The sequence below is a fragment of the Balaenoptera physalus genome (genome assembly GCF_965194825.1).
Source record: "Balaenoptera physalus genome assembly, chromosome: 12".
NCBI classification, from domain to species: Eukaryota; Metazoa; Chordata; class Mammalia; order Artiodactyla; family Balaenopteridae; genus Balaenoptera; species Balaenoptera physalus.
In genome coordinates this window covers 49,044,566-49,055,818 of record NC_138897.1, presented here as the reverse complement: position 1 = coordinate 49,055,818, position 11,253 = coordinate 49,044,566, and the positions used below count along the sequence as shown (strand labels likewise).

Sequence of the window (11,253 nt, the reverse complement as noted above, 5' to 3'; positions counted from 1 at the left end):
TCTATTGATTTGAGTCTTCTCCCATTTTTTCTTGATGAGTCTGGCTAATGGCTTATCAATTTTGTTTATCTTCTCAAAGAACTTTTAGTTTTATTGATCTTTGTTATTGTTTCCTTCATTTCTTTTTCATTTATTTCTGATCTGATCTTTATGACATCTTTCCTTATGCTAACTTTGGGGCTTTTTTGTTCTTCTTTCTCTAATTGCTTTAGGTGTAAGGTTAGGTTGTTTATTTGCGATGTTTCTTGTTTCTTGAGGCAGGCTTGTATTACTATAAAGTTCCCTCTTAGAACTGCTTTTGCTGCATCCCATAGGTTTTGGGTTATCGTGTTTTCATTGTCATTTGTGTGTAGGTATTTTTTGATTTCCTCTTTGATTTCTTCAGTGATCTCTTGGTTATTTATTAGTGTATTCTTTAGCCTCCGTTTGATTGTATTGTTTACAGATTTTTTCCTGTAACTGATATCTAGTCTCATAGTGTTGTGGTCAGAAAAGATATTTGATACGATTTCAATTTTCTTAAATTTACCAAGGCTTGATTTTATGACCCAAGATATGATCTATCCTGGAAAATGCTCCGTGAGCACTTGAGAAGAAAGTGTATTTTGTTGTTTTTGAATGGAATGTCCTATAAATATCAATTAAGTCCATCTTGTTTAATGTATCATTTAAAGCTTGTGTTTCCTTATTTATTTTCATTTTGGCTGATCTGTCCATTGGTGCAAGTAGGGTGTTAAAGTCCCCTACTATGATTGTGTTACTGTCAATTTCCCCTTTTATGGCTGTTAGCATTTACCTTATATATTGAGGTGCTCCTATGTTGGGTGCATAAATATTTACAAGTGTTATATCTTCTTCATGGATTGATCCCTTGATCATTATGTAGTGTCCTTCTTTGTCTCTTGTAATAGTCTTTATTTTAAAATCTATTTTGTCTGATATGAGAATTGCTACTCCAGCTTTCTTTTGATTTCCATTTGCATGGAATATCTTTTCCCATGCCCTCACTTTCAGTCTGTATGTGTCCCTAGGTCTGAAGTGGGTCTCTTGGAGAGAGCATATATATGGGTCTTGTTTTTATATCCATTCAGCCAGGCTATGTCTTTTGGTTTTAGCATTTAATCCATTTACATTTAAGGTAATTATTGATATGTATGTTCCTATTACCATTTTCTTCATTGTTTTGCATTTGTTACTGTTGGTCTTTTCCTTCTCTTGTATTTCTTGCCTAGAGAAGTTCCTTTAGCATTTGTTGTAAAGCTGGTTTTGTGGTGCTGAATTCTCTTAGCTTTTGCTTGTCTGCAAAGGTTTTAATTTCTCTGGTGAATCTGAATGAGATCCTTGCTGGGTAGAGTAATCTAGGTTGTAGATTTTTCCCTTTCATCACTTTCAATATGTCCTGCCACTCCCTTCTGGCTTGCAGGGTTTGTGCTGAAAGATCAGCTGTTAACATTATGGGGATTCCCTTGTGTGTTATTTGTTGTTTTCCCTTGCTGCTTTTAATAATTTTTTCTTTGTATTTAATTTCTGATAGTTTCATTAATATGTGTCTTGGTATGTTTCTCCTTGGATTTCTCCTGTGCTGTATGGGACTCTCTGCACTTCCCAGCCTTGATTGACTATTTCCTGTCCCATATTATGGAAGTTTTCAAGTATAATCTCTTCAAATATTTTCTCAGTCCCTTTCTTTTTCTCTTCTTCTTGTGGGGCCCCTATAATTCGAATGTTGGTGCATTTAATGTTGTCCCAGAGGTCTCTAAGACTGTCCTCAATTCTTTTCATTCTTTTTTCTTTATTCTTCTCTGCAGTCATTATTCCCACTATTTTATCTTCCAGGTCACTTATCTGTTCTTCTGCCTCAGTTATTCTGCTATTGATTCCTTCTGGACAATTTTTTATTTCCTTTATAGTGTTGTTCATCATTGTTTGTTTGCTCTTTAGTTTTTCTAGGTCCTTGTTAAACGTTTCTTGTATTTTCTCCGTTCTATTTCCAAGATTTTGGATCATCTTTACTATCGTTACTCTGAATTCTTTTTCAGGTAGACTGCCTATTTCCTCTCCATTTGTTTGGTCTGGTGGGTTTTTACCTTGCTCCTTCATCTGCTCTGTGTTTCTCTGTCTTTTCATTTTGCTTAAGTTACCGTGTTTGGGGTCTCCTTTTCGCAGGCTGCAGGTTCATAGTTCCCATTGTTTTTGGTGTCTGCCCCCAGTGGCTAAAGTTGGTTCGGTGGGTTGTGTAGGCTTCCTGGTGGAGGGGACTGGTGCCTGTGTTCTGGTGGATGAGGCTGGATCTTGTCTTTCTGGTGGGCAGGAGTGCGTCCGGTGGTGTGTTTTGGGGGTGTCTGTGACCTTATTATGATTTTAGGCAGCCTCTCTGTTAATGGATGGGTTTGTGTTCCTGTCTTGCTAGTTGTTTGGCATAGGGTGTCCAGCACTGTAGCTTGCTGATCGTTGAGTGGAGCTGTGTCTTAGCATTGAGATGGAGATCTCTGGGAGTGCTTTCACCGTTTGACATTACATGGAGCTGGGAGGTCTCTGGTGGACCAATGTCCTGAACTCAAATCTCCCACCACAGAGGCACAGGCCTGACACCCGGCCAGAGCACCAAGACCCTGTCAGCCACATGGCTCAGTAGAAAAGGGAGAAAAATAGAAAGAAAGAAAGAAAAAAATAAAATAAAGTTATTGAAATAAAATATAATTATTAAAATTTTTTTTAAATTTAAAAAGTAATAAAAAAAGAAAAGGAAGAAGAGAGCAACCAAACCAAAAAACAAATCCACCAATGATAACAAGCACTAAAAACTATACTAAAAACAAAACAAACAAACAAAAACCAGACAGACAGAACCCTAGGACAAATGGTAAAAGCAAAGCTATACAGACAAAATCACACAAAGAAGCATACACATACACACTCACAAAAAGAGAAAAAGGAAAAATATATATATATCTATATATAAAAAAAAGGAGGAAGAGAGCAACCAAATGAATAAACAAATCTACCAATGATAATAAACTCTAAATACTAAACTACGGTAAACATAACACCAGAAACAAATGAGAGACAGAAAGCAAACCCCACGTCTACAGTTGCTCTCAAAGTCCACTACCTCAATTTTGGGATGATTCGTTGTGTATTCAGGTATTCCACAGATTCAGGGTACATCAATTTGATTGTGGAGATTTAATCTGCTGCTCCTGAGGCTGCTGGGAGAGATTTCTGTTTCTCTTCTTTGTTGGCACAGCTCCTGGGGTTCAGCTTTGGATTTGGCCCTGCCTTTGCGTGTAGCTTGCCTGAGGGTGTCTTTTCCCCACCCAGACAGGATGGGATTAAATTGGCAGCTGATTAGGGGGCTCTGGTTCACTGAGGCCGGGGGGAGGGAGGAGTACACAATGCGGGGCGAGCCTGCGGGCAGCAGAGGCTGGCATGACGTTGCACCAGCCTGAGGCATGCTGTGTGTTCTCCCGGGGAACCCTGGAAGTGGGATCCTGGGACCCTGGATCCCGAGACTCTGGAAGTGGTGGGCTGCATAGGCTCCTGGGAGGGGAGGTGTGGATAGTGACCTGTGCTTGCACACAGGCTTCATGGTGGCTGCAGCAGCAGCCTTAGCATCTCATGACCGTCTCTGGTGTCCATGCTGATAGCCGTGGCTTGCTCCCGTCTCTGGAGCTCGTTTAGGCGGTGCTCTGAATCCCCTCTCCTCATGCACCCCGAAACAATGGTCTCTTGCCTCTTCAGCAGTTCCAGACTTTTTCCCGGACTCTCTCCCGGCTAGCTGTGGCACGCTAGCCCCCTTCAGGCTGTCTTCACGCAGCCAACCCCAGTCCTCTCCCTGGGATCTGATCTCCAAAGCCCGAGACTCAGCTCCCAGCCCCTGCCCGCCCCGGCAGGTGAGCAGACAAGCCTCTCAGCCTGGTGAGTCCTGGTTGGCACCAATCCTCTGTGTGGGAATCTCTCCCCTTTGCCCTCTGCACCCCTCTGGCTGCACTCTCCTCCATGGCTCTGAAGCTTCCGCCTCCGCCACCTGCAGTCTCTGCCGGCGAAGGGGCTTCGTAGTGTGTGGGAACTTTTCCTCCTTCACAGCTCCCTCCCAGAGGTGCAGGTCCCATCCCTATTCTTTTGTCTCTGATTTTTCTTATTTCTTTTGCCCTACCCAGGTACGTGGGGAGTTTCTTGCCTTTTGGAAAGTCTGAAGTCTTCTGCCAGCATTCAGTAGGTGTTCTGTAGGAGTTGTTCCACATGTAGATGTATTTCTGATGTATTTGTGGGGAGGAAGGTGATGTCCACGTCTTACTCCTCCGCCATCTTGAAGGTCTTGTCTCCACATTCTTTACATGATTTTCCCAGTAATGTTTTGAAGATGAGATTATCACTCCATATACAGATGACAAAACTGAAGTTGGAGAGACTAACTGATTCCCCAACGTCACAGAGTCAGTTCCTTCCCCTGCTTACTCTTCCCAGTGGTTCATTCAGAACAACAATATAGCATTTGCCATAATGCACCATCATTAATTGTTCACTTTCCCCTCCAACACATCCTATTTGTATTTGGAAAAAGCAGTCAATCCACCAGGAATTCCTATGAGACTTCAAATGATTAAGAAATTTATTTTGTGAGCAGGAGAGTATGGTGGTTTGAGGTGGCCTAAGATTAAAGTCTTAGTTTGAATCCTTGCTCTGCTACCTATGAGCTGTGTAACTTTATCAAATAGTTTACCCTTTCTGAGCATGTGTCCTTACCTTTCACATACAACTAACATTTACTTTATAGAGCTGTTTAGAGGAGAAAATAAGAAAACATGTATAAAATGCCTAGTAGAGTGCCTGGCCCATAACAAACGTGAAGTTAGTGGAAGTGTTATGTTGTTTGTTATAATATTGCTGATATAACTTTGAATTCATAACTAAACCCTATTCCTTTATTCCTTTTCCCTAATTTAGTTCATTCAGTTCCCAAATGGCCCAGATTTGAGGGACTTGATGGGAAGCCAGGAGCCTGCCTTCTCTGTAAGTGTAGGATGCCTTGGTCCTGCAGCCAAATGTTCACCTTCCCTCCTGCCTAGTCCCATATGTCATTTTTTTGTACGTAGGGGAGTTGGAAGGTCACAGAGGAAGAGTCCACTTAATAAGTGAAAAAAATGGAAGGAGAGGTCACAATCAAGGATCACTTTGCCTGAAGTGATATAATTCCCCTGTGCCTGAATAGACAGTCTTAAATGTCAACTCACTCCAGCCATCTTGTTTTGTACATCTTCAGTGAGCTGAAAACACTAAGGTAATGCTGCTACTCCTGCTAGTGTTAAGAACTGACATTTACCAAGTCCTTAATATATGCTAGGCAACAGCCTGGAATAGAATGGAATAAGCCACTCAAGCTTCAATTTGTAGAAGACTTTTCCCTTAGTCCTATCCCATTGTGCTGCATTCTTGAAGCACATTATCAGGACCTATCTCTAGAACTGAACCCTGTGTTTTTGCACCAAACCTATAGAGCCAGCCAATAACGCCATTAAGAAACCCCACCCAATATGTGACCCATATTTAATGCTTGATGCAGAGCAGCACTTTACAGCTGTACAAATCAAACAGACTATTTGGATATTTTCTTCTTTTTTTTTTTTTTATAAATTTATTTATTTATTTTTGGCTGCATTGGGTCTTCGTTGCTGCGTGTGGGCTTTTCTCTAGCTGTGGTGAGCGGGGGCTACTCTGTTGCGGTGTGCGGGCTTCTCATTGCGGTGGCTTCTCTTGTTGTGGAGCATAGGCTCTAGGCGTGTGGGCTTCAGTAGTTGTGGCACGCAGGCTCAGTAGTTGTGGCTTGAGGGCTCTAGAGCGCAGGATCAGTAGTCGTGGTGCACGGGCTTAGTTGCTCTGCAGCACGTGGGATCTTCCCTGACCAGGGCTCGAACCCATGTCCCCTTCATTGGCAGGTGGATTCTTAACCACTGTGCCACCAGGGAAGTCCTATTTTCTTCTTATATTGACCTTTCTGCTGCTTCTTATTGCCATTTTATTTTCCACCAAAGTTCCAAATCCTCTGGGTCAGGCGCTTCTAGAAAGTCAGGCTTGATCAGTCATGGTCTTCCTCCTACCTCATGTACGGGAACTCAGTCTGTTAAGATACCCAGCAGTGTGTATTAATTGGCTCTGGTATGCTTTACCAATCTTATTTTGGCTGGTTTGCTTGCTCATTTAAAAATATTTTAACCTAGCGAACCAGGTTTAATCAGAAGCCTGGCATTTACAGTGATGCCTTTTGGGATATGTTCAATAAACACTTGATATTACAGTGTTGATAATGATGAGTTTGTTAAGTGATGTAAGTGTCAAGCAGCTGGGAAAATAGAAATTTGGCCCTCACAGGGGAGAACAAACACAGGTACTAATTTTAAGACCACAGACACAGCCTATGTAATTAAAAAATCTGGTCCTATACTCACTCCTCCAGGTTTAGGCAGTTTTAGTTTAGTTATGGACTTAAAATAGGTGGTCCCTTGGGATTAGGAAAAAGCCAAGTATATTTGCTTAACTGATCATGATAACTGGTCAGCACTAGAGCTTTTGGGGCTTCAGAGTATATGAAAGAAGTTCTGCAACAACTAGCCATTGGCTCAGGATAAGAAGCTACTATAGAGAAGGGCCTTTTCTGCTATGCTACACTAGCATGGAGAGCTGAAGATTCAGTGGGCAAAAGAAACTCCATTTCTCTTGCTTCTGTAGAATACTACAGAGGGTCAAATGACCCTCTAATTATCAGTTTAATCATTAATAATGGAATATTTGGCTGGGAAGTGTTTAATTCTTTCTAGCTTGCAGCCTCTTTACCTGGAAGCTTGCCCAAACCTGCAGCCACATGCCTCAGTTACTCCTATTGTCTTCCATAGCCCAGTCCTTTCCTTGCCCTGCACAGCTTCTTTTTCAGATTTCTAAAAAGAAAATAAAATGGAACACTATATATTTAGATAATTGACCTAATTAAATATGTGATTCATTTATCCTAAGTGTGCAAGTATTGTTTAATGCATATGGTGCTTCTAACAATTTCTATAAATACTTGGTTATCAGATCTTGGATAAGTATGCCTTATTGCAGCACTCTTACGGTGGAAAAACCAGATTCAATTCATGATTTTTAACTCACAACACTTTTCTCTGAAACATTCCATAATTTTTAACATTGTTCGCACTACATACATACTATATATTGCCAGGAAGCTAAATAAACTTGTAAAGTATATCTGCAGAATAAACATATTTATGCATTTACCTATTACAAACCTTCAAACAATTTAATGTGTAGATTTATACACATGCTTTGTAAGTCAGAATAGGAGAGACAGTTGAATTAGTACATAAAGTTTTTATTTAAAGTTTTCCCCTTCCAAGCAAGCTTCATTTACACATTCTAATACTGTACAAAATTTACATTCTCTGTGACTTATTTATTCACTTTTCACTTTCTAATAGTTTGTGCCTTTCTGAAATACAGAAAGCTTTACTTATAGTTCTCGTAAATGCTTTTATTTATTTTGGCTAGAAATAAAAAATAAATGAACAACAAGTCCAAGGAAAGCAAATACCCTTGTAGAAATGGTGACTTTCAGAAGAAATGGGGACCGTTGACGATAAAAGGTTTTGAAGGAGACCTTGTAGTCTTCATGACGTCAGATGGGATTTTCTCACAAAGTACTGTAACTTTTCTTTTTTTCTATATACTCATATGCGATCAAGGAAAGAAGAAATGAAAGCTGATTGCACTGGATATATATATATATTTATATATATATTTTTACAACGGATCCTTTGGATCTGAACATACAAATAAATACAAAAACAACAAAGATTGCACTTTACTGTAGAAACGGCATTGGATTCTAGTACACCCATCCATCTGGACATGCTCCGCAGTGAAAACTTATCACCAAGGCATTTTTAATCTGTGGCTTCCCTGTGAGGTTGTTTTTGAAAGACACACTTGTTGAGGGATTCAACAACATCTCTGGGTGATTCACAAAATATTTTAGGCTTTGATTTATTCCTAACTATTGTTGTGCCAGCTCTGAAGAGCTTGAAAAGCAAATCCGCGTTCCTGCTAGCTTTTCTCTTTTGATGGGCCGCATTGACACTGTCTCATGCTCTCCTGACCTTCTGCTTCTAAATTCCTCATGCTTTTCAAGACAGCTAGCTATTGCTCGCTTAACTGAGCCCAGGCATCTCTGGTGACAACAAAGAAATGTGATGAGTTAGGGGGAAGAAGGAGGGTCCGTCATGGGCTTTTCTAGAGCCACATCTAGAGCTTTTTTTAGAGCCGAAGGTGAGGAAGAGGGGGAGGTATTTTGTGGACAGAGAGAAAAGGGGACAGTTCTTAAGAGAAATCTGTCTTTTCGTCCCTGAATTTCCGAAAGCAATCTCTCAGTTTTCATTAGGGGTTAAGTTTGGGTCAGATGTGCTATTTACAGAATATTCAATATTGCATGACTGTCTTTGTCAGTCTTATATGTTTGAAGCAAAGACCAGGTGTATTCACGACTTATATGCTGCTCCAAATGAGAAAGCGTGAGCCTCTATAAACTGAATAGTGACACAGCGTATTTTGTCTTAATCTTTCGGATAAAATGGAGGACACAGAAATTGTGACTCTGGCTAGCCTGGAACGTACAGGGCAGAAAGCAATTGCTACAAGAGCCAGTATCTTTCTCTTCTACATTCCCACGAGGTGCTGTAAGGGGCAGAAGGTATATGAAATGAAGTTATATGGAAACAAAAATGTTCCTCTTTAATCTTATATGATTTTCTATAACTGTGTTGCCTACGGAATCTGTGAAGTAGCCACAGGTTAGGAATATAGAATCAAGTGGCAATTTCTGTAATGTGGTGTAAGTATTTTGATGGGTCAAATTTTGAATCATTCATGAACACAATATCCCCAAAACTTCAACATAGATCACATGCAGGTAGACTACAATGCACAATACTGATCTTAGGTCTCTCCTGTATTTTATCTTTCTCCTTTTGAAAGTTGAGATCCATGTGAGGAGTTTTTGTAAAGCTGGGACAAGTTAAAACCAGTCTGAAATGGAAGAGTCTGTCACCACAGGAAGTTCGGTGTAATCCGAGTTACAGACAGTGTACCTGTTCAAGAACAGGTCTTTTTCTTTTGTAGCTTCTTGTAAATCATCAGAAACCAAGAATGGGGTTTCGGCAGTTGTACCATTAGGATGTATTGTTCCTATTATAATAGGGATGTCACCTGTCATTGCTTCCTAGAATGTGATACTGTTCATTCCAGGGTTTCCTGGTGTTATTTGTTGTAAGGTACACAGGCAGGCAGGATAACTGTTGCACAGGCTGGGCCTGCCAGGGGTTCTGCTACGTCTCCTTCAAGTTCTGTCCAGCTGCCTTTTTCTGGACAATAGCATATTGTAGATGACTTGTAGGCTCCCTGGAATGGCAGAGCAGAGAGCCTTTAGAGAATTGCCACAGCAAGCTTATTTATCACATTTACATTAGGAAGACAATATTTTTTCTCTCTTCTTGCTAAAAAATTCCAGATGAAAGCAATGGATTTTAAACCATTGTACTCTAAGGGAAAATTTGGGATTGGCAAGATTTCAAAATCTGGGTTTTTGTATGTGTGTGTGACTAATAATAAAAGTCAAGCACCTACAACACCCTAGATGATTTATAAATCCCTTATGATAACTTACCTCAAGTTGGAAATTATCCCTCTGGTTTAAGTTTTAAAAAAAAGGAAAATTTATCTTAAATATTGAAATAAAAGAAGTAAATTGGATTTTAGATCGTCACCTCTCTTTTCCATTTTTACCTTACTACTATAGAGAATCAGAGATGGGGTTCAAAACCAGTTTAAAATAAACTGGAAATGAAGATGTGCCAACTTCTTCACACACTGACTTATTTATTTTGAAAAGGCCACGTGAGAAATAAAAAATGTCTTTAATCTTGTTTCCTTTGTCAACCTCTGAGGCTAGTGCTTGTATAATATTTCCCTTCCTAAACCAAAGCAGCTTTGTTTTTACCATAAGCAAGAAACAAACAAAAATCCCAACCAACATAATCGTTTTCTGAAAGTGTATTCCTGGTGTCTGGTTCCAAACATACACACTCTTGCAGCTATCACTTTCCACTAGTGAAAGAGCACATGTACCAATATCTAGTGATATATGTCAATACACATTCACTTCCATATAACTAATAGCTTTTTAAAACTCCTCCAAACTTTATATAACAACCTTGTTGGATGCAAAAGAAATAAAACTAATTAATATTATTAAAATCCCAAATTAATCTTATAAAACCAGCACATATAAATAGGAAAATATAGGAACGGTCATCATTTAAAAAGTGACTGTGTAGACCATTAGACCCTATGTGTCTTCTGATGTGATGTTATTTGAATTACACAGCCACCTCCTTACGTGTTTTCGCTAAAATAAATAAATAAATAGATAAATAAATAAATAGATAAATAAATAAATGGTACATAAATAACAAAAAAATTTAAAACAGAGAAAAGCTGAACTTAAGTCCTTATCTCTAGCTTCCAGTCTATAGGAAATAGGGAGACAGAGGACTATTTTTAAATGACAACATAGGAAATCATTAGGCAATTCGAGAGTATCAGATATTCTATAAGATAACTGACCTTGCTTTTTCAACATGACAATGGCATGGGACAGGAAGAGGGGCGGTAGTAATTCTCCAGATTGTAAGAGATGTATGAGATATAATAACCAAATACAAGTGAGACTTTTTGGATCCTGATTTGAACATACCAATTTGAAAAATACACTTTTATTCAAGTCAATGGGATAAACTTGAAAATGGATTGCATATAAAGGAATTATTGTTAATTTTATTGAGTGTGATAATGATAGTGTGTTTACATGAGCAAGTGATTTTTTTTTAGAGGAATACTGGAGCATTTAGGGTGAAATAACATGTCTAGAATTTGCTTCAAATTGCTTCAACCAAAATTTTTTAAAGGGAGGATAGATGAAGTAAGTACTGCAAAGCACTGATGGATGTCAAAGTTGGATGGTGCGTTAACAAGGGCCCATTGAACCCTCAGTTTTTGTGTATGTTTAGAAATTCTCATTGTAAAGAGAGGGGAAAGTGGAAAGCAATGGCAAATTACATAATCCTAAATAGAATTTGTGGGTAAGTAAACAATTAATTTCCATTTTTTATGCTTAGCTGGTCAGAAACTTTTCAGACTCTCCCAAAC

At 39.3% G+C, this 11,253-nt stretch overlaps 1 protein-coding gene across 1 annotated transcript in view; it reads right to left on the bottom strand.

Annotated features, from left to right (window-relative positions):
• Window positions 1-4,594: 4,594 nt before the first annotated feature.
• Window positions 4,595-11,253, bottom strand: part of KLHL14 (kelch like family member 14) — a 122,794-nt gene continuing 116,135 nt past the window's right edge. Inside the window, exon 9 of the mRNA XM_082416113.1 lies at window positions 4,595-9,447. Within this exon, the coding sequence (XP_082272239.1) occupies window positions 9,307-9,447 (141 nt within the window). The 3' untranslated portion in view covers window positions 4,595-9,306. The remainder of the gene's footprint in view (window positions 9,448-11,253) is intronic.